The sequence below is a fragment of the Leucoraja erinacea genome, chromosome 39, assembly GCF_028641065.1.
Source record: "Leucoraja erinacea ecotype New England chromosome 39, Leri_hhj_1, whole genome shotgun sequence".
NCBI classification, from domain to species: domain Eukaryota; kingdom Metazoa; phylum Chordata; class Chondrichthyes; order Rajiformes; family Rajidae; genus Leucoraja; species Leucoraja erinaceus.
Genome location: NC_073415.1, coordinates 322,341 through 346,179, shown reverse-complemented (window position 1 = coordinate 346,179; position 23,839 = coordinate 322,341). Strand labels below are relative to the sequence as shown.

The following is a 23,839-nucleotide window of genomic DNA, read 5'->3' as shown; positions in this document are numbered from 1 at the left end:
CCGCTGTTCTCTGGGATTTGAAACTTGCTGATTGGCAGCTGCCCGTGTCGAGATAGCACTTTTAGTTCCAACGCAGGGAAGTTGTGATTCAAAGGGAAAGATTCCCATTGCTCCCAGTTTAGGTTTTGAATATCCCTGTTTTATCGGTAACAAGAACAAATACTATGAGCTTTGGAACTGACATGATTTTAGTATTGTGTGGGAAGGAACGGCAGATCCTGCTTCAGAGCGGCACGGTGGCGCAGCGTTAGAGTTGTTGCCTCACAGCACCAGAGACCCGGGTTCGAACCCGACCACGGGTGCTGTCTGTATGGAGTTTGTACGTTCTCCCCGTGACCTCATGGGTTTTTTCCGAGATCTTCGGTTTCCTCCCACACCCCAAAGACGTACAGGTTTGTAGGTTTGGGTTTGTAATCCTTGTACTATATGTGTAAATATATGTGGTATACTGCATTTCGTTGTCTCTGTACTGTAAATGACAATTAAAGTTGAATCTGAATCTGTATCTGAATCTGAAATTGTCCCTAGTGGGTGTAGGATAGTGTTAATGTGCGGAGATCGCTGGTCGGCACGGAGTCCGTGTTTCTGCACTGTATGTATCTCTAAACTAAGTCAAGTCAAGTCAAGTGAGTTTATTGTCATGTGTTTAAGAGGGAACTGCAGATGCTGGAGAATCGAAGGTTACACAGAAAAGCTGGAGAAACTCAGCGGGTGCAGCAGCATCTATGGAGCGAAGGAAATAGGCAACGTTTCGGGCCGAAACCCTTCTTCAGACTGATCGGGGGTGGGGGTGGGTGGGGACAAGAAAGGGAAAAGGAGGAGTAGCCAGAAGGCTGGGGGATGGGAGGAGACAGCAGGGGAGCTGAGGAAGGGGAGGAGACAGCAAGGACTAACAGAATTGGGAGAATTCGATGTTCATGCCCCCGGGGTGCAGACTCCCCAAACGGAATATGAGGTGCTGTTCCTCCAATTTCCGGTGCTGCTCGCTGTGGCCATGGAGGAGACCCAGGACAGAGAGGTCGGAGACGGAGTGGGAGGGGGAGTTGAAGTGCTGAGCCACCGGGAGGTCAGCTTGGTTATTGCGGACCGAGCGGAGGTGTTCGGCGAAACGATCGCCCAACCTCCGCTTGGTCTCACCGATATAGATCTGCTGACATCTAGAGCAGCGGACGCAATAGATGAGGTTGGAAGAGATGCAGGTAAACCTCTGTCGCACCTGGAACGATTGCTTGGGTCCTTGAACGGAGTCGAGGGGGGAGGTAAAGGGACAAGTGTTGCATCTCTTGCGGTTGCAAGGGAAAGTGCCCGGGGAGGGGGTGGACCGAGAGGGAAGGGAAGAATTGACAAGGGAGTTATGGAGGGAGCGGTCTTTGCGGAAGGCAGATATGGGAGGAGATGGGAAGATGTGGCGAGTAGTGGGGTCACGTTGGAGGTGGCGAAACTGACGGAGGATTATTTTTTGTATGTGGAGGAGCACCTCATATTCCGTTTGGGGAGTCTGCACCCCGGGGGCATGAACATCGAATTCTCCCAATTCTGTTAGTCCTTGCTGTCTCCTCCCCTTCCTCAGCTCCCCTGCTGTCTCCTCCCACCCTCCAGCCTTCTGGCTACTCCTCCTTTTCCCTTTCTTGTCCCCACCCACCCCCACCCCCGATCAGTCTGAAGAAGGGTTTCGGCCCGAAACGTTGCCTATTTCCTTCGCTCCATAGATGCTGCTGCACCCGCTGAGTTTCTCCAGCTTTTCTGTGTAACCTTATTGTCATGTGTCCCTGTTAGAACAATGAAATTCTTGCTTTGCTTCAGCACAACAGAACATAGAACAACTAAACGAAACCATCAAGATATTAAACACTACAACCTCCAAATAAACCCCGAACTACAAATTGTCTTTAGTTGTACTAAGTATTTAGGATTTTTTGCACTAGATTTTTTTTTTAATTTATTGAACTTTTTTTTTTGTGTTTGTTTATTTTATATTATCTATGAGTATTGTGTTTACAGACCTGTTGTACTGCCGCAAGTTCGAATGTCAATGTTCCGTTTCGCTACATATGACAGTAAAACACTGCTGGCTCTCCCTTGACAGTCGACTAACTTGAAGGAAACCCATGGTGAACATACACATTCTACACAGACATCATCTGAGGTCGGGATCGAACCCGGATCTCAGGCTGTGACACAGCAGCTCGACCCGCTGCGCCTCTACACCGCCCGCATCTGGGGATGGTCAGGACAGGCCATGTTTCGGCTTGGTACCCTTTTTCAAGTTGATGGAGAAGGGGGGAGAAAGCTGGAAAGGGTAGGTGGAGGCTGGGCAAAGCCTGGGAGGTGATAGGTGGATGGACACAAGAAGCTGGAGTAACTCAGCGGGACAGGCAGCATCTCTGGAGAGAAGGAATGGGTGACGTTTCAGGTCGAGACCCTTCTCGGATACGTGGGGGTGGGGGTGGGGATGTTGGCACATTGCTCCATCAGTCTGAAGGGTCCCTCAAGCACACTTTGACTCTTCTTTATGGTCTGCGACACTATTAATCTTGCCATCATTTGCAAATCTGCTAACCAACCCATCCACATTTACATCCGAGTTGTTTATATATATCGTAAACAACAGAGGTCCCAGCACAGATCTGTGAGACTTTAACATCGTGGAGCTTGCGATCCCTTTGCCGGGGGATTGAAGATCCAGCCGTGGGGCCCGTAGACTTTCACACCGTCTTACCGTCTCTGGTAAGAAGAGGCCGACTCGGGAGCTCCATGCCGCAGAGAGAGTTTCAACCGCCCCGACGGGGGCTTCGCTTGTCGGCTGTGGGGGCTTTGATCACCCCGACTGCGGACGGTTTGACTGCCCCGACCACGGGAGAACAAGAGGAAGAAGATTGAACTTTATTGCCTTCCATCACAGTGAGGAATGTGGAATCCATTGTGGTGGATGTTTATGTTAACTTTTATGTGGTGGTGTGATGTTTCAGGACGGAACTCTTCTTCATACTGCACTTTCAGCCTGAAGAAGGGTCCTGGCCCGAAATGTCACCCTGGGTGGCACGGTGGCGCAGCGGTAGAGTTGCTGCCTCACAGCGCCAGAGAGCCGGGTTTGATCCTGACCACTGGTGCTGTCTGTAAGGAGTTTGTACGTTCTCCCCATGACCTGCGTGGGTTTTCTCCGGGATCTCTGGTTTCCTTCCACACTCCAAAGACGTACAGGGTTGTGGGCTAAGTGGCTTGGCATAATTCATTGTAAATTGTCCCTAGTGTGTATAGGATATGTGTTAGTGTGCGGAGATCGCTGGTCGGCGCGGACCCGGTGGGCCGAAGGGCCTGTTTCCGTGCTGTATCTCTAAACTTTGTGTCTATTGAAGGATGGACAATTTACAGAACCAGAAAAGGTTAATTACAGATCAGAAAGGTCGTCACATTGCGACTAAAGCTGGTGATTGACACAATATTGGACCCAGCACAAGTGGAAAGCATTTTATCGGGATGTATCACAGCTTGGTTTGGGAATCAGCTCCACCCAAGACCACAAGAAATTGCAGAGAATTATGAAAGCAGCCCAGACCATCACACAAACCAACCGCGTGAGACTCAATATACACCTCACGCTGCCTCAACAAGGCCAGCAGCATCATCAAGTGTGAGTCACCTGCTGGCCACTACCTCCTCTCCTCTCCCATCGGGCAAAATGCATAGAAGTGTGAAAACGCACATCTCCAGATTCAGTGACAGTTTCTTCCCAGCTATTATCAGACAACTAAACCATCCTATTATACTGTCCATCTCATTTGGAGACCCTCGGACTATCTTTGATCGGACTTTACTGGATGTCATTCCCTTTATCATGTATCTGTAAATGGCGCATGGCTAGATTGTAATCATGTATTTGATGACTAGTTTGCATGTAACGAAAGCTTTTCACTGTAACTTGGTACATGTGACAATAAAGTAAACTAAACAAACAAACCTAATCTAGACTGAACTAATCTAAACTAAGCTGAACTAAACTAAAACTGAATTAAACTGTACTAAACTAAGGTAGACAAAAGTGCTGGAGAAACTCAGCGAGTGCAGCAGCACCCATGGAGCGAAGGAAATAGGCAATGTTTCGGACCAAAAGCCTTCTTCAGATTGATGTAGGGTGGGGAGAAGAAAGGAAAAAGGAAGAGGAGGAGCCCGAGGGCTGAGGGAGAGCTGAGAGGGGGAGGAGACAGCAAGGGGTACCGGAAATTAGAGAATTCAATGTTTATGCAGCTAGGGTGCAGACTGCCCAAGCGGAATATGAGGTGCTGCTCCTCCAATTTACGGTGGTGCTCACTCTGGCCATGGAGGAGGCCCAGGACAGAGAGGTGGGATTTGGAATGGGAGGGGGAGTTGAAGTGCTGAGCCCCCGGGAGATCAGGTTGGTTATTGGCGAAACGATCGCCAAGCCTACGCTTGGTCTCACCGATGTAGATCAGCTGACATCTAGAGCAGCGGATGCAATAGATGAGGTTGGAGGTGAACCTCTGTCACACCTAAACTAAACTAAGCTGAACTAAACTGTACTAAACTAAACTGATCTAATCTAAACAACAAATCTAAACTAAAATGAACTAATCTCAACTAAACTAAAACTGAGCTAACCTGAATGAAACTAAACTAAACTAAGCGAAGTTGAGTGAGGTAAAGAGCAGCTGTGGTGACTCAGACCAAAGTTGATGTTGACCTTGCCCATTGAATCGTCACCCATTGCCAACAATGACCAGCATCAGTGCCTAGACATGTTGCGGAAACCCCGCCTCCCGCCGGCGCTGATTGGACCCACTGCGTCGCCGGCCCTTCCCTGATTGGTGGAGAGCGCCGTCAATCAGACGCGGGCCTTGGACCCGCCCCTTGTGCCAGCCCAGGCCCGGTGCTGATTAGTCGGCACAGCTGTCCATCAAAGCAGCAGCAAGTTAGGGTGCACCCGGCAGCCGAACCCGCCCACCCATCCACCCACCGCCTCGCCATTGGCTGCGTCCCTTCGATTGAGTGGCATCGAAGCCGGAGAGTGGTCAACAGGACTGTCAATCAAGCGCCGTCCCCGCCCCCGGTGGGTATCAGGTTAGTGTGAGAGGGCGGAGGCGCGGAAAATGGCGGCGGGGGAGACGATGGCGGCGTCGCTGTCGCTGTCGCTGGCGGGGTCGGGGTCGGGGTCGGGAGCGGGAGCGGCGGAGACGGAGACGCTCTGGTGATGTTCCCCGGCACAAACGGCGCTGAAACGCCCGATGACATTTAAAAAAACCCATTTGAAGCCTCAGTGTTTCTTCTCCCCCTCGGCGACTCGACCATCACCATGGGCAACTGCTTCAAGTCGCAGGCGGGCGACGACATCTCGCTGCTGAATGACTCGGCGAGTTACGCCGGAGAGGGAGCGGGAGCGGGCGGCGGGATCGCCGGGCCTGGGGCCAGAGGCAGAGGCAGAGCCGGCCCGGGGACGATGCACAGGCCGCCCGCCGCCGCCTCACCACCCCAGCAGGTCGGTGCCGGCCTCCACACTCATTGCATTCGCATATCGCCCTGCTCGTCCCTGTACAGCAGCGCAGCCTGACGTAGAGTGGGGGATGGGGGGGGTCTCTGCTCCTCTTCCTCTCTCCCCCCCACCACTTCCTGCTGCACAGTAAGATCCCAGTATCAGTGTGTTCCCACTCACCCGGCGATTGGGATCAGTGTAGGAAGGAACTGCAGGTGCTGCTCTACACCAAGGATAGACACAAAGTGCTGGAGTAACTCGTGTATTATTGACACGTGTACCAAATCATACCGCACATGTTGACACAATGAACTAGATGCTGGACCCTTGAACAAAACACAAAGTGAATTATCTATCATCCTTTCCCTTCCCTACTGCCCCCTTCCAACCTTATCCCCCCCCCCTCCGTCTCTAGATTTCAGCGAGTTAGGCAACATCTGTAGAGGGAAAGGACAGATGATGTTTCGGATAGGGATTCTTCATGCTGATTCATCGTTCAGTCTGAAGAAAGGTCCTGACCTGAGTTGTCATCATGGATGCTGCCTGACCTGCTGATTTCTTCTAGTGCTTTGTGTTTTGCATACCATTAAGGTTGTGCAAGAAGGAAAATAAAACTAAGTGTGGAATGTAGAAAAAAGGAACTGCAGATGTTGGTTGATACTAAAGATAGACACAAAGTGCTGGAGTAACTCAGTGGGTCCGGCAGCATCTCTGGAGAATGTTACAGCTACAGAGATGACTGTACGGAGTTTGAACGTTCTTCCCGTGACCTGCGTGAGTTTTCTCCGAGATCTTCGGTTTCCTCCCACATTCCAAAGATGTGCAGGTATGTAGGTTAATTGACTTGGTGCAATTGTAAAAATTGCCCCTCGTGGGTGTAGGACAGTGTGCTGTTTATGTGGTGTTTGCACGTTCTCCCTGTGATGTAGGTTTCCACTGGGTGCTCTGGTTTCCTCCCACATCCCAAAGATGTGCGGGTTTGTAGATTAATTGACCCTCTGTAAATTGCCTCTAGTGTGAAGGGAATGGATGAGAAAGTGGGATAACATAGAATAGTGTTTGGTGTGGACTCGATGGGCAGAAGGGCCTTTAAACATGCTATATGACTAAACTAAAGTGCAGGGGATGCACGTGGTTGATTGGGAGATGGGAAATACATCCTTAAATCGAGAGGGAGGACCTTGAGGAAGCACACTTGGTTGCGGTGGGGAGGGGGGTCTGGGTCAGGACATGGTCGGATAGAAGCAGGAATCACGGAGTGGGAGCTGTGAGTGAGGGTCTCACAGAACTGTCAGAGGGAGGCGCTTGAGAAAACATGTGGCTGTGGTTGAATAAATCAAGTGAGATTATTTACCATATGCATAGGATTGAACAGATTCAATGAAATTCTTACTTGCTGCAACTTTTGAGCCTCACTAGATGCAACAATGACAATGAATATAGAAAATACCTCGTATCTGAGAGGTCCGTATAGAGGTGTGCTTGTTGGTGGGCATGGCCATTGCGGGCTGAAGGGCCTGTCTGTGTGTTATGACTGTCTGCTGTCTTTGTGATGTTGGTTTGGGAATAAATGTTGCCTGGGATTATATCACTGCTTTCTTTGAAATACCGCCCCCAGATTTGTTACTTGCACGAAATGTCAGTACCTCTTGATAGATAGCACCTCTGGTAGTGTGACACCTACCAAGGAGACTACATTTTTAGATTTAGTCTCTGAGTTGTGAAGTTTAAGTGGAGAGTTGATTGAGAGTTGGTGGGAAAATGGCTATGAGATCATGGTAATGTGACTAGCTTTTTCTCCCCCTTGAATACAAAAAGATCAAGGATGTCAATGTTTATTGGAGACGGGCTTGCAGACTTCCTAAATTCTAATTAAAGTACAAAAGTGGAACCAGTTACAATGTTTACATCACAGAAGGTTTTGGCAAGTTATTGAAAAGTTACAAAGTGAAGAACTAGCACAATGTCAGCAACTCCCTCAACTTCTGCAATGCCAGGGAACTTTGGGATAAATCCGCTGGATTAAATTGAAATGCAAAATCCTGTAGGTTCTTGACTATGAATAAATGACTGTTTCCTCGTAGGAAGATCCAGAAATTAATGGATTGACCATTTAAGACAGATGTGATGAATTTGTTTTTCTCCCAAAGAGTTGTGAAACTTTCAAACTCTTTTCTAAAACTTTTTTTGATATTTTAAAGCAGAAGTAGTTAAATGTATGATGAGCAATGGTATGAAAGATTGTCAGGGACTGAGGGGAATGCAGAGTCGAGGTTAAGATCAGATCGGTGACAATCTCATTAAATGGCAAAGCATGCTTAAGGGGCAAAATGGCCTATTGCGCCTAATGCATGTGATTGTATAAGGGTCATCGATGGAGGTGTACGGATTGCTGTCACATATGCTTGTGGTCTGTAAATTCTCCCAAAATTGCAGTTGGGTAATGGTTGAATAATCTCACTTAGATGTTGATTGAAAGATAAATAATAGCCAGGTTGCTCGAGGAAACTCAAGTTCAAGTGGGTTTATTGTCATGTGTCCCTGTATAGGACAATGAAATTCTTGCTTTGCTTCAGCACACAGAACATTTACTACAAAACAGATAAGTGTGTCCATATACCATAATATAAATATATACACACATGAATAAATACTCTTGAGATATTAATGCAGGGGATCCCATACTGAGAGGCTCATAAATTATAGGAGCAGAATTAGGCCATTCGGCCCATCAAGTCTACACCGCCATTCAATCATGGCTGATCTATCTTTCCCTCTTAATCCCATTCTTCTGCACAACACAAGATGACCCTGCTGTCAACCCCATTCTCCTGCCTTCTCCCATAAACTCTGACACAAGTACTAATCAAGAATCTACCAATCTCCATCTTTAAAATATTAATTGACGTGGCCTCCACAGCCTTCTGTGGCAATGAATTCCACAAATTCAACACGCTCTGACTAAATAAATTCCTCTTCAACGATGGGCCAGTAATCTCAACTTTTTAAAACGATTTATTTTTATTAGGTGTACAAAAGTATAAACCGCGGCATTTGACATAGTACATTTATTGTACAGCTTCAATTTTAATTTTAGCTAAGATGACATAGAAAAAGAGAGAAAGAGCAAGAAAGAAAGAAAATGAAAGATAAAGTGAATGTGTAATAGATCCCCTAAACTACCAAATAAGTGTAGTCAAAGAGTAAGTAAAAGAAATAGGAAAAACGTAAAAAATTAAAAGACAAAAACAGAAAAAAAAAAGTGATGATATACCTGCTTCATTTCTCTCCCCACCCATCACCCAGTCCGTAAATCGGTTTAATTCCGAAGTTGTGTTGCACCATACTATCCTTGTAATGAATCAATGAATGGAATCCATGTCTTCGAAATTGCTCTGATTTTCCTGCTAAGACAAGTCTCTTATTTTCAAGATGTAGAGTCCGACATGTTTGTAATCCACATTTTAAGAGATGGGGCAGCTGTATTTTTCCAAAATTTAAGTATGAGTTTTTTTGCCATTATCAGGCCATAATTAAGGAAATGTCTTTGAAATATTGCTAGCTCAGGGCAGGCTTCTGCTGTTCCGAAGATAATCAGTTCCGTATGGGAGTAATCTCTACTCTGACAACAATATTCACGCAAGGGCATCGCTCCTGGTTCAGTGGTGGAGTGTCAGCCTAGATTTGGTGGAATATTTTAAGAGGTCCCAATTTTCCATCCATCCCACAGTCATTTAGTGGCTGGAGTTGGCATAAAGCCAGAAATTCCCCTGTTTATTTGATCCCCTTTCAAGGAAAAAGGTGGGAAGTCAGCCAAGATGCCTGGTTCCATTCACACCCAAATCAATCCTCAAAATTGTATGGCAAGGCCAAGTGGGCCTTGTGATTCTTCCCCCCCCCCAGTCTAACAGTGTACCCGCTGATGAGGAACATACACATAGTGATCACTTGCAAGGTAACCTTCCCCCATGGTATTCCCACAGGGATGTGCTGGAGTGTGTTTTGGGATGTAAGGAGTGAATTGAGCTGAACAGTGACGACCCTGGGATTACGTAGACATGCATCAGATGGGATTCAGATTCAGATTCAATTTTAATTGTCATTGTCAGTGTACAGTACAGAGACAACAAAACCCTGTCTTCAGAGCATCTGTGGATAAGTGATGGAATGGTTCAGGACACTTCTTCAGACCGATTACAAAGGGGAATGGGGCACTGTGAGAGAAGAGGGGAGGGGGGTGGACACATCACAGCTGGCAACAGATGACCTCTGGCGAGGGGGTTCCCTGACGATGGGGCCTTGTGGTCGATGAGCGTGAGGGGAGGAGGGGAAGACAATGGGAACCTGGCATGGGTAGACCGCCATTGAGAACAATGGGACCCGGCATGGGGGGGGGGGACAGCTTAGAATCCTCTGTCCGAGTCTGTGTTTGTTTGTTCATTTGTTTCGGTGAAGGAGCTGTGCACATGGCAGCCAGACAACAGTTGCTTGTTTTTCTTTTTGTTTTCACTTTAAATTTCAAGTTTTTGTGTACCTTGTGTGTTGTGACTGTCGGCAGATCAATTTCCCTCCGGTGATGAATAAAGTTTTATCGTATCGGATCGTATCTGATAGAAGCAGACTAATTGCCTAGGGGGAAGGGGGAGAGCAGGAGATGGCTAGAACGTGTTGCGATAGCGTTTTCTGAGAATGTTGTTTAGCTGCACCTACAATGTTCTAAACTGTTTCAAAGTTTTATTGAATGTATACTACAGTGGAAAATTCCCAGTGCTAAGATGCACAGTCTGGACAGGTCACATTCCTACTGTCTGAGACTGGGTCCGATGTTGATGCTTACAGATTTCCAAGTACCTTTTTAAATTCTGCTATCAGAAACTTTGTTTCATGATTTTGTTTCGTTCCTTTGGCGCGGTTGGTGAGGTTTCTATAGAGTGGGTTTAAAGTGGTGATTTGAACACATTTGTATCGTAGTAAGGAAGATTGGTGAGTGATGCGAGAGGTGTTTAAAAAGATTTGAAATGGTGGAGATAGCATTTGTGGCCATAAAAAAACAGACCATGGGGCCCCCTCTGGTCTGAGCTGGCACTGATGCCACAAAACGAGGTTCTTCCCATTCCATTACTCCCTCCACATTTTTTCCTTTCTCTCCTCGATTTTGCCTAGATTCCCTTTAAATGCATCCACAGATTAAAAGTGTGTATGAGTGACGTGGAAATGTAGTGCAGGAGTGTTGGTGGGCACTGCTCTGAGGAGTGTGTGTGTCAGTGTTATGGGGGGGTTAGTTTAGTTTCGAGATACAGCGCGGAAGCAACCAGTCATCACCCATACACTAGCCCTATCCTACACACAAGTGACAATCTTGAATTTTACTGGCCAATCAACCGAAAAACCTGAAGGTAGATAAAAACGCTGGAGATACTCAGCGGGTGATGCAGCATCTATGGAGCGAAGGAATAGGTGACGTTTCGGGTCCTGAAACATCACCTATTGAGTCTGAAGAAGGGTCTCGACCCGACGAGAGAGCTTGTACATTGGGCCGCCCGCAGTGGCGACTACGGTGGGTTGATGGCTCAGACCACGGGTGAACAAAGGAGGAGGACTGGCTGTACTTTGTGCCTTCCGCCACAGTGAAGAATGCTGTGGTGGATGTTTGTGTTAAATCTTATTGGGTATTGTGTGTTCTTTTTAAGTGTATCGCTGCTAGCAAATTCATTTCACTGCACCTTCGGGCGAATGTCTTTGAGATAGATTGATGGACAGGCAGTTGGCAAAATAAGTCTCCTGTGCTGTGATAATTCCCTGATTCTATAAACCTTCTCCACATTCATGTACCTTTCTTGTGGGACTGAAGTAATGGTACAGGTTGTTGCGGGGCACTGATAACTAAGTGGTGCCTGCTCGAGACAAGCTTGGCACCACAAGCGGCCACTCTGGGAGTGACTGTGATATCCCCAGCGCTGATTTCTAAGCTGCCACTGTGGCCAGTTTTTCCTTTTCCTAAGTAGACTGCAGGTGCTTCCCCACAGGAAGAGAAAACCAAGGCCTTCACCTCTCCTTTAATAGAGTTCCCCTTCAAGTACTGCGCGGACAAACTTTATAACATTCCATGCGTGTATTTTGGCTTGGGGACACAAAACGCCTGTGTGTTCCACATCATGCAGGCAGGTAGGGCCATGAATGGAGACTTTGAGATGCGGTTGTGGAGCTAGGCATGTTTCAGGGATGAGGGGGTGGCCTATGTAAATAGTCCAGGGACCGCAGGAATAGATCAGCAGGTTATAATTAGATGTTTAACCATTGGTTTGATCTATAAATAGACTTTGGAAAAAGATTTTGGGTTAAGGATATATATAACCCTGATACCATGGATATAATGTCACTGTTGTGAGAAGGGGTTTATTGGAGAGGGGGGGGGGGGGGGGGGGTAAGCTCATTTTAGAGACACAGCACAGAAACGGGACCTTCAGCCCACCGAGTTCGCAACGACCAGTGATTCCCACCCATTAACACATTAACTCTTTTTCTCACAGAGCGTGGTGAGTCTGAAATTCTCTGCCTCAGAGGCTGGTGGAGGCAGGTTCTCTGGATGCTTTCAAGAGAGAGCTAGATAGTCAAGTCAAGTCACATTTATTTATATAGCACATTTAAAAAAACCACTCTCGTTGGCCAAAGTGCTTTACATTTGTTATAAGAATAGTATAAACAAACAAACTACATACATATATACATATAGCCCTCACGCAGCGGACGTCAGGAAAGGCTTGGGAGTATAGATACGTTTTTAGTCTTGACTTAAAGTAGTCGATGGAAGGGGTAGTTCTGATAGGAAGGGGGATGCTGTTCCACAGTCTAGGGGCTGCAACCGCAAAGGCACGGTCGCCCCTGAGCTTATGCCTAGACCGCGGGATATTCAGCAGCCCCAAGTCGGCCGATCTGAGGGACCTGGAGGTGGAGTGGTGGGTAAGAAGACTTTTAATGTAGGAGGGGGCAAACCCATTGAGGGCTTTGTAGACATAGAGGAGGGTCTTGAAATGTATACGGAACCGCACAGGGAGCCAGTGGAGAGAGGCCAGGATCGGGGTGATGTGGTCCCTTTTACGGGTGCCCGTCAGGAGTCTCGCTGCGGTGTTTTGGACCAGTTGCAGGCGGGACAGGGAAGATTGGCTGATGCCAGTGTAAAGGGAGTTGCAGTAATCTAGGCGGGAGGAGATGAATGTGTGGATGATCTTTTCGAGGTCATTAAAGTGGAGGAATTGTTGTATTTTAGCTATCGTCCGAAGCTGAAAGAAGCTAGCTTTTACCACGGCATTGACTTGTTTGTCAAATTTCAGTGCTGTCAAATATCACGCCGAGGTTTTTGACCTGAGGTATGAGTAGTGGGGTAAGGCTTCAAGGCTGCCTGCTATCATTTTGATTGAGTCCGAGGGGCCGGGAAGGATGACCTCAGACTTTCATTTAGTTGGAGGAAGTTCTGGGCCATCCAGCACTTTATATCCTCAAGGCAGCGGGTAAGGTTAAGCAGATTTGATTGGTTTTTGGGCTTCGGGGGAGATAGAGTTGTGTATCGTCTGCGTAGCAATGGAAGGAAATGCCGTGCCTTTCAATGACTTGGCCCAAGGGGAGCATATACTGGGAGAAGAGAATGGGGCCAAGGATGGAACCTTGTGGAACCTTACAGCAGAGATTAGCTGGGGAGGAGAAAGGACTCTTAAAAATAGCGGAGTCAGGGGATATGGGGAGAAGGCAGGAACAGGGTACTGATTGGGGATAATCAGCCATGATCACATTGAATGGCGGTGCTGGCTCGAAGAACCAAATGGCCTACTCCTGCACCTAATGTGTATTGTCTATTGTCTAACACTATCCTACACACACTGGGGACAGTTTTGCATTCAGACAAAACCAATTAACCTACAAACCTGTACGTGTTTGGAATGTGGGAGGGACAGGATTGAACCCGAGTCTCTGGCTCTCTAATGCAGCAACTCTACCACTGTCGCCTCGAGGGTGTTGTTTAAATCTGATTGTGGAGACCCGGGATTTCCTAACGCTGACGTCTCTGGCTTTTCTTTTCCAGAAAGGATTGTTACGAGTTGGAATACAGCAGGCTTTAGAAGACCGAAAGGCAAGGCAGTAAAGCCAGACCAGGACACAGAGAGTGCTTCACGTACACACACGCACGCACGCGCACACAGAACAACAGAGAGACAGCAAAGGCCAGAGGCTTAGGGAGCAAGGAAGACAGCGCAACATGGCTGAGAGTAAGAAAGAGAGAATCAGAATTCGGGAGGAGCAGAAAGGGAAAAGGGCTCACAGAGAACAGACTACAGTAAGTGGGAACCAGAGGCTAGGTTGGTGGGCAGGGATTGTCAACGTGATTGGGCATGTTGGTGGAGAGGGGTCTCCTGTTGGGGGCAGGGGAACGTGATTAGGTACGCTGGCAAGGTGGAGAAGTGATTTGGCATGCTGAAGGAGCGGGGGGGGGGGGGGGGGGTACATTGAGCGTCCTGTTGGGGTGGGGAATGTGAATGGGTGTGCTGATGAGGGGTGAGCACCATGTGATTGGGCAGGGGCACCACGTGATTGGGCGTGTGGGCAGGGGCACCACGTGATTGGGCGTGTGGGCAGGGGCACCACGTGATTGGGCGTGTGGGCAGGGGCACCACGTGATTGGACGTGTGGGCAGGGGCACCACGTGATTGGGCGTGTGGGCAGGGGCACCACGTGATTGGGCGTGTGGGCAGGGGCACCACGTGATTGGGCGTGTGGGCAGGGGCACCACGTGATTGGGCGTGTGGGCAGGGGCACCACGTGATTGGGCGTGTGGGCAGGGGCACCACGTGATTGGGCGTGTGGGCAGGGGCACCACGTGATTGGGCGTGTGGGCCGGGGCACCACGTGATTGGGCGTGCGGGCAGGGGCACCACGTGATTGGGCGTGTGGGCAGGGGCACCACGCACCACGTGATTGGGCGTGTGGGCAGGGGCACCACGTGATTGGGCGTGTGGGCAGGGGCACCACGTGATTGGGCGTGTGGGCAGGGGCACCACGTGATTGGACGTGTGGGCAGGGGCACCACGTGATTGGGCGTGTGGGCAGGGGCACCACGTGATTGGACGTGTGGGCAGGGGCACCACGTGATTGGGCGTGTGGGCAGGGGCACCACGTGATTGGGCGTGTGGGCAGGGGCACCACGTGATTGGACGTGTGGGAGGAGAATCACATGAGTGGGAGTGTGGGTAGGTTTGGGAGGGGGAAGGATATCTGGATGAGCCTGGAAGTGGAAGGGATGACGGCATGCTGGGTCAGGTGATGTGGGTTGTTGGGCGTACCAGGGCTTGGCTGTTGGCTGTGCTGATCAGATGGGAGGTTGTCATTGGGAGGGGAAGGGAATGGTTGGTCATAGGTGAGGAGTTCGGGTCATGGTTGGGCAGGGATGGTGGGGGAGTCGAAAGAGCGACCACATTTCAGCTTCTGATCACGATTGTTTTTCAAGAATTTTGTCCACGGGGCACCTCGTGCTTAAAATACGAAGAGGAAACTTGGGAGACTGCAGATGCTGGAATCTGTTGGTGGATCTCAGCGGGTCGAGCAGCATCTGTGGGGGAATGAGCAATGTTTTGGGTTGAACCCTGCCAGCACTGTGGCTCAACTGGTCGAGTAGCTGCCTCGTAGCACCAGAGACCCTGGTTCGAACCCGACCTCGGCTGATGTCTTTGTGGAGTTGGCACGTTCTCCCTGTGACCGCATGGGTTTCCTCCTGGTGCTCCAGGTCTGGCCCAAAACGTCACTTACCTATGTTCTTTAGAGATGTTGCCAGATCCGCTGAGTTACTCCAGCACTTTGTGACTTTTTATGGGTGGCACTTTGGCACAGCTGTAAAGTTACTGCCTTACAGCGCCAGAGACCCGGGTTTGATCCCGAGCACGGCTGCTGTCTGTACGGAGTTTGTACATTCTCCCTTGACACTTAATATCATAAGTGATTTCCACATGAGACAGACCCAGTATAAAGAAATGCTTTTATGCAACAAGTCTTTAGTATCTGGGATGTACTGCATGATAAGGTGGTGGGTGTCAATGTTATTGTTGGTTGAAAAAAGAATTAGAAAAATTATCAGAGTTAGTAAATCTAGGGACAGGAATTGGATAAACTGGATTATGTTTGGAAAGAGGTTCTGCAAATGAGTTGGGTTGATCCCCTGCCCAGTGCCCCACTCACTACGCCCGCCTCCACCCAGTGTCTGTCCCATATAGTGCCCACCCCCATGCCCCATACATAGTGCCCCCCTTGCCTGCCCCAAACAGTGCCCTCACACCCCCCAGCCGGTGCCCGACCCACAAACAGTGCCCGACCCACACATGCCGACCCAGTGCCTGTCTCATATAGTGCTCACCCCCTGCCCAAACACACCCCTACCTGATGCCCACCCAAGCCCCATACACAGTGCCCTCCTACCCAGTGACTGCCCCTTACACAATGCCCTCCCTCCCTCGCCGCCCCAAACAGTGCCCACAGACCACACACGGTGTCCGACCCACGCACACCCACCCAGTGCTTGTTCCATTTGCAGTGGCCACTCACCCCCCTGCCTGGTGCCTTTCCCCATACAGTGCCCATCTGTACCTCAAGTACCTCAAGTACTGGAAATCTGAGATAAAAAGAAAAGGCAGATGAGGTCAAGAGAGTTTATTGTCATGTGTCCCAGATAGGACAATGAAATTCTTGCTTTTGCTGCAGCACAACAGGATATTGTAGTCATAAATACAGATTGTCTTGATCTCATGTTTGGCACAGACATTGTGGGCCAAAGGGCCTGTTCTTGTGCTGTACTACTCAGTGTTCTATATGGTTTGGGGCAAACTGTACAGAGCGATGTTGCAAAAGCCTGTCCTGTCAGAGATCGACTGAAAACTAAGGGTGGCACAGAGGTAGAGTTGCTATCTCACAGCGCCAGAGACCCAGGTTCGATCCTGTCTGTGTGGAGTTTGTACGTTCTCCCCGTGGGTTTTCTCCGGGTGCTCTGGTTTCCTTTCGCACTCCAAACACAAGCAGGTTTGTAGGTTAAATGGCTTTGGTAAAGATTGTAAACGGCCCCTAGCATGAAGGATAGTGCTAGTGTGCCAGGATTGCTGGTTGCTGCCAAAGGGCCTGTTTCTACGCTGTATCTCTAAACTCTGAAGTAACCGATCAGATTAAGTTGGTCAGAATGGGCTCCTTCATTTTGAAACTCTCCGTGACCCAAGAAATTATTCCCTGTGTTTCAGGAACAAGCACAAATTCCAGTTTATCACCCAACACCGAGTCAAACTCGTCTGGCCACACAGTTGACGGAGGAAGAGCAGATCCGAATAGCACAGAGACTGGGTCTAATCCAACACCTTCCCAAGGGCAGCTTCAACTGCGGACGAGAATCCCAGAACAAGAAGGTCAAGGAGTGAGTATCCTGGCAGTGACAGCTCAGAGGTTGCATTACTCAAAAACAATGCAAGAGGCTAGCTACATAGCACTATGGTCGCTAGAACCTTTACATTCAGTTAACTAAATGATTAAAAATACGAATATAATTTGCACAGAATTACCGCATTATCGCTCCATACTCTGGTTCACTGAACACCTTTCGGGAAGGATGTCTGTACTCTTTGTGTAGGAAGGAACTGCAGACGCTGGTTTACACTGAAGGTAGACATAAAATGAAGAAGGGTCTCGAACAAAAAAAGTCACCCATTCCTTCTCTTCTGAGATGCTGCCTGTCCCGCTGAGTTACTCCAGCATTTTGTGTTTATACCATCTGCAGATGTCACATCCTGCATCAGGATTAATGACGTGCAGGAAGGAATTGCAGATGCTGATTTATGTTGAAGATTGAGATAAAGTGCAGGAGTAACTCCGCGGTGTCAGGCAGCATCTCTGGAGAAAAAGGATGGGTGGTGTGTCTGAAGAAAGATTCTGACCCGAAACGCCAGATCACAACGGACTAAAACTTTTAAGAAAATTAGTGTTGTGTTATTTCAGTTGTGTTACTTCTGATCATGGAGCGAAGGAAACATTTCGGCCCGAAACCTTGCCTATTTCCTTCGCTCCATAGATGCTGCCGCACCTGCTGAGTTTCCCCTACCTCACTAATCTCTTCAACTCCTCATTGTCCCCTCTGCTTTCAAAACTGCTGTTGTTACACCAATCTTAAAGAAACCTGGTCTTGATCCCTCCTCTCTCATTAACTACCGCCCAATCTCAAACCTCCCCTTTCTTTCAAAAACCATGGAGCGTATCGTTACGTCGCAACTTCATTCCCACCTCCTTGCGTATAACCTACTTGAACCCCTCCAATCTGGCTTTCGCCCCCTCCATAGAAATTGCTCTCCTCAAAGTCCTCAACGACCTCCTCACCTCTGCTGACACTGGTTCCCTCAACATCCTCATCCTCCTCGACCTGAGCGCAGCCTTCGATACAGTGAACCATAACATCCTGCTCACCAGACTCAAAAGACCTCGGCATTGAAGGCTGCACTGCTGGCTCTCTCAGGTGGCTCAGTTCATTGGTTCCTACTTGTGGCTAAGGGGATCAGGGGGTATGGACAGACAAGGCCCATGATTCATATTCTCTCTCCACAATGGCCACTCCACCTCTGCTACACCTTTCCACAGTCATCTCTCTCCTCAACCAAGGCTGTCACCAAGCGCTCCATACTCGGCCCCCGGCCCCCTCCTCTTCATCATCTACATCCTCCCCCTTGGTCAGATACTCCGCCACTTCAACCTGGACTTCCACTGTTACTCCTGATGTCACTACCCAGATGTACCTCGGCACCAAATCATAGGCCCCCGCAAAATCCCCCCCCCCCCCATCGATGGCACCACTGTCTCCCCATCTCCCCAGGCCCGCAACCTTGGCGTGATCTTTGATTCCACCCTCTCCCTTGAGCCTCACATCCGCCATGTCATTAAAACCTCCTTCTTTCATCTCCGCACCATCGCCAAACTCAGACCCTCTCTCACACCTCCCGCTGCTGAAAGACTCATCCATGCCTTCATCTCCCCCCGACTGGACTATTGCAACTCACTTCTCCTTGGCATCAGCTCCACCTTCATCAACCGACTCCAACTGGTCAAGAACACAGCCGCCCGACTCATCACCCACACCAAATCCTGGCATCACATCACTCCAGTCCTCAAACAACTTCACTGGCTTCCCATCTCCCACAGGATCAACTACAAAATCCTGGTCCTCACCTACAAAGCCCTCCACCATCTGGCCCCCCCATATCTCACTGACCTCCTCTCCCCCTACCAACCCTCACGGTCCCTCAGATCCACATCAGCCGGTCTCCTCTCCATCCACAAGTCCAACCTCCGCAGTTTTGGGGACAGAGCCTTCTCCAGGGCAGCTCCCAGGCTCTGGAACTCCCTCCCCCAACTGATCCGTTATTCCGTGTCCCTCACCATCTTCCAGTCCCGCCTCAAAACCCATCTCTTCACCTCTGCCTATCCTTAGCCCCACGTCCCCCTCCCTTTTCATCTGTGCATTAATTGCCTCATATTGTGTTTTGTATTGAATTCTGTATTTACTTTGTGTACTAGTTATGTCTCTATTTATTTATTTTATTTCCCTTACATGTTTTTCCTCTACCTGCTAAATTTTTGTAAGTTGTCCTTGAGACTCTTGAAAGGCGCCCATAAATAAAATGTATTATTATTATTATTATTATAAGTCATTTAAGTAATAATGTATTTGTCGTTTGTCCTCAGGTGCGTGATCTGTATGATGGACTTTGTCTTCGGGGACCCCATCCGGTTTTTGCCGTGCATGCACATCTACCACATGGAATGCATTGACGAGTGGCTCATGCGGTCGTTCACCTGCCCCACGTGCATGGAACCTGTCGATGCGGCCTTGCTGGCATCCTACGAGACCAACTGACCTGGCTCGGCCGTTGCCAATTGCCCCTGCACTTTGAATGTTGCGCTGCCAAAAGGAAAGAAGACTGGGGAGGGGCAGGTGTGTGGGGGGGGGGGGGGGGGGCTTGGGGGTGATAACAGGGAAATCTCCGACTCACTCAGACCAAAGAACTATCCCACCCACCCCCCACCTCCCTGCCCCCTCTCTTCACCCCATCCATAAAATCAACCAGAGCTTTTGTTTGAACCAGATCGTACATTTTACCAACTGAAGATGCTGCGATTTGGCCAAATGTTTTACTTAACACTGACCAGCAGAGAGGAAAATGATTAAAAGCAGAGTGAAGGCAGGAGTCCCACTCAAAAAACAACTCGAGGTGTTTTAGATTTTAGCTCTCTTTGCACATGCTGTGTCGTTGCCCTTCAAGTCAATTGGCTTTGCCCGCTACGAGGCTGGTAGAGTTTGTGCTTTGACACATCGGGGTGGCATTACTCCGATTGATGCTCTGTGCAGCAGGGTACGGTTTCCCCCCCCCACCCCCCCCCCCCCCCCCCCCCCCCCCCCCCCCCCCCCCCCCCCCCCCCCTCCTCACCTTCATCTCAGTGGTTGCAGTTGGATTTGCCATTGACAGTGCACATGCTTTAGATCAAAGTCTCCTGAACGATCCTTCATTGGGGAGGTGGCTGATTCTGCCGATGAACTGGAGTTAAAGGATCGTTGGAACCGAGAACATCGGGACATTGTGGGCCGGGATGGGCGAGTTGGGCTGAAGGGCCTGTTTCCACACTGTATTAATCTATGACTCGAAGCGGCAGATGTGGATTGACAGGGTTGAATCTTCACATTTGAGTACCAGGATATGATTGCCTGCCAGGCCAGTGTTGGTCGTCTGTGAGCAGGTGATGCGGTGATACCACTGTGAACCGCTGTGGTGTTCATGGTGAAAGTGCCCGCACAGTGCGGCATTACCCCCCCCCCCCCCCCCCACACATCCTGCTCTGCACTCTTGCACTTCATCCCACACGGGTTACCTATTGGAATGGGGCTAACGGCGGACAAGTGGGGAAAATCACCATTTCTGTGTCTCTGCTGCACAACTGAGGGCGATCCAAGCACCCGGGAGACCAGCCCTCCTCACTCAACATCCTCCACAACACGTCCCCCTGACTGAAGCCCCGGAAAACACGGATCACTTTCACATCTCGGGAAGGCCGGATCTCCGATGAAAGACTCCGTGTGCTGCAGCAGCTGAGGGGAGATCCAAGACGGAGACTACGAGCAGGAATCTGGTTGTCCACCAGGCAGCAGAGATGCCCACACAGACTTAGCTTCGAGGGCATCGACGGCACTTCAGCATCTCAGCTGCCCGGCAGTCAGTGTATTTGCAGCACTCCTCTCTCCCATGGCGGTGGGGCCCAGCCTCGTGCCTGGGATCCAGCGTGGTGCTCCAGCTCAAGACCTCCATGCCTCTCTGCTGGGAGGGAGCAAATAGTTTTAGCAGTGACAGGGAAAGATGGAAGATGGCCTGAGCAACACGCTGCTGGTTCGGCTTCATCTTTTACCCAACCCTTTACCTGCTGTGACCCGAGGCAAGGCACCAAAGTGTTCTTCAGTGTTGATCATGGCCAGCAGGGTCTGGGAGAGATTCATGAGGTTCATCTGTCCCTAGCTTCTGGGGATCTGGGAGAAGCCTTGCGTTGTGGACTCAGTGGTTCCAAGGACTGCTCCAACTTACCACACACGTTTGCTCCAGAGTCCTTGTACTGATTCAGGAGGTTCTGAGTATTGATGTGTAAATAATGGGGTGGTGACACAGAGGCACCTCATAGCGCCAGAGATCCAGGTTCAATCCTGACCTCTGATGCTGTCTGTGTGCCGTTTGCATGTTCTCCCTATGACCACGTGGGTTTCCTCAGGATGCTCCGGTTTCACGAAACTGAACTAGCGCTGACAGTGAGAACAAACTGAATATGTTCTTCAGTGTGCATCTGATTTTTTTTGTTTTAAGGGAGCTCTTAACATAAAGAGTTAAAATTATGTCCGATAACTTGGGTGTAATTTGCACCCGAGCAGTTCAAATGTTGAGGGTTTATTTAGCTATTTACCTGCACTCGGTCAGAGCAGGCACCATCTCGTGTGCTGAACCTCTGCTGCACCAGAGTATCTCCTCGTTCTCCTCGAATCCCTGCAGCTGATCCCCACTGGGCTCTGGTGTTTATTCGTGCACTCTTGTTTCACCCGGAGACTGTGACATTTGGTCTGCATTGGCCATGGGTGCAGGGTGTCACAGTCTGTCCACTCATGGCTGTTATACTGTTAACCTCAAATCCAATTTGTACAATGCGACTTGCTGACTGTCCCTCATAAGTCAAGGCCTGCCTCGACAGCAATCATCCGACTCGCTGCCAACCAACAATCACACCAGACATGCTCTGGTCTCTGAGCAGGTCTGATACCAGCTGTTGCCTTTACCTTTACCTGACATCATTGGGTAGATCCTTGGAGTGTCTGGTAAACCTGTACACTGAAATGTCTCCTCCAGGATTGCACCTTGACTTGTTTAATGATGAGATTTGCTTTCCTGGTCAGTGTTGCTCTTGAGCTGGTTCCCAAGAAAGGTTTAAGTTGCCCTCCATGGGTGCGAGAGAGCAAAGCCAGGTTGACTCCATGAAGGAAAATGAAGCCTGGGTGAGCTTGTGTGTTACTTGGATTGGGATATGTGGCCGCACGGGAAAGTGTGGACATTCTGTGACAATGCAATGTGGTTGCAGTACTTACAACCTTGACTGATGTGTTTAGGAATATTGCCTGCCAAAGGCACCTGTTGTCTAATTGCATCTTCCCACAGGTACATCTGAATCTGTTCTCCCATCACTTGTGGAAGTGAGACATGAAAAGTCAGGAGAGGACCCATGACTTTAAATTGGGCTTGGAATTATGTTTTGTTGCAGTATCTCATCAGTTCATAACTTATAGGAGCAGAATTAGGCCATTTGGCCCATCAAGTTTACTCTGCCATTCAATCACGACTGATCTATCTTTCCCTCTCAAAGCTATTCCCCATAACCCCCTAATATCCATACTGATCAAGAATCTGTCAATCTCTGCCTTACAAATACCCATTGCCTTGGCCTCCACAGCTCTGTCTGCCCTCACTTTATTTGATAAGACATGGAAGCAGGCCCTTAGGCCCGCACTGACCATCCATCACCTGTTGATGCTAATTCTAGGTTATCACACTTTCGCATCCACTCCCCTGCACACTAGGGGCAATTTACAGAGGCCAATTAGCCGACAAACCTGTAGATCTTTGGTATGTGGGAGGAAACCGGAATACCGAGAGGAAAATGTGCAAACTCCACAGACAGCACCTGTGATCAGCATTGAACCCAGGTCAGTGGCACTGTGATGCAGCAACTCTACTAGCTGCTCCAGTATGCCGTTACTTGCAAGAAAGTCTCGGACCTGCGTTTCAGAAGTGCAAATCTAACATGGCGTTGACAAGGAGCTTCCACTATCAGACTCATAGTCCTGCGACAGGAAACAGACCCTTTAGCCCAACTTGTCCATGCTGATCGCGATGCCCAGTCTAAACTAATTCCATTTGGCACATATGCCTCTAAATCTTTCTAATCCATGAACCTGCCCTAGTGTATTTTAAGTATTATTGTACCCGGCTAATTTGTCAAAGGGAAGTTTTACACCATTCCTTGGGAAATGGCACTAGCAGGAATGCAGGATAATACCACCCTGCATGAACAGGTTTTTTTTATATTGAACAAGGACTAGAAGACAAATAATGCTAGGTCTGGGAGTCGGACTTCAGTGTGGGTGGATTACTGTGCATTAGGCTTGGGGAATTCGAGTAAGAGTTGGTGTTGAGGGTGCAGAAACTTCTCATGACTAAGTTATGACTGACTGCAAGTCTGAGCACAAGCTGCTCTCACTGGCTAGAGAAATAGCCGAGAATATAACTAAGATTGAGTCGTGCGGCACAGGCCCTTCGGCCCATCACGTCTGCACCAACCACCAAGTACCCAACTATACTAATCCCATTTCCCAGCATTGGTTTGTAACCTCTGCCTTGTGGACATTATAAAGAAAACTGGTATTAACTGCACTTTTGAAAATGTTTGTGTGCTAATGGTTGACCCGTATGCAGAGATAAACGCCAACATTCAATTGGAGGTAAAAGCTAAGAAATGTACAGCATTGAAAAGCTGACGGGTGGAACGGCTCCCTGTTCTAAGGGATCACTCCTGCTGATTGTCACTGCTTTGTGCTGGCAGTTTACACACACAACTTTCCACATCAAGGATGTTATCTCAGATCCTTCAGCCACGCTGAAGCAGCACTTTCATCAGTGGTCTGAAGCAGCACTCTGGCCCAGCTGTGCACTTGCCTTTCCGAGCCAGGGTTATAGTGTACCTGGCGGTCATTTGGTCTTGCCACGC

The 23,839-nt window shown here is 49.2% G+C and overlaps 1 protein-coding gene across 1 annotated transcript; it reads left to right on the top strand.

Moving 5' to 3' along the window:
- The first annotated feature begins 5,145 nt into the window (after positions 1-5,145).
- LOC129714359 (RING finger protein 11-like) lies at positions 5,146-19,911 on the top strand. The gene is made up of 3 exons (XM_055663910.1): positions 5,146-5,491; positions 16,753-16,922; positions 19,235-19,911. Exons 1-3 carry the CDS (start codon positions 5,309-5,311, stop codon positions 19,404-19,406), a joined length of 525 nt encoding a protein of 174 aa, XP_055519885.1. The 5' UTR covers positions 5,146-5,308; the 3' UTR covers positions 19,407-19,911.
- The last annotated feature ends 3,928 nt before the right edge of the window (positions 19,912-23,839 follow it).

Coding starts and splice junctions, on each gene's coding strand:
- LOC129714359 (XM_055663910.1), top strand. CDS start 5,309: ATGGGCAACTGCTTCAAGTCGCAGGCGGGCGACGACATCTCGCTGCTG. Junction 5,492..16,752: donor CCGCCTCACCACCCCAGCAG/GTCGGTGCCGGC, acceptor CCTGTGTTTCAG/GAACAAGCACAAATTCCAGT. Junction 16,923..19,234: donor CAGAACAAGAAGGTCAAGGA/GTGAGTATCCTG, acceptor GTTTGTCCTCAG/GTGCGTGATCTGTATGATGG.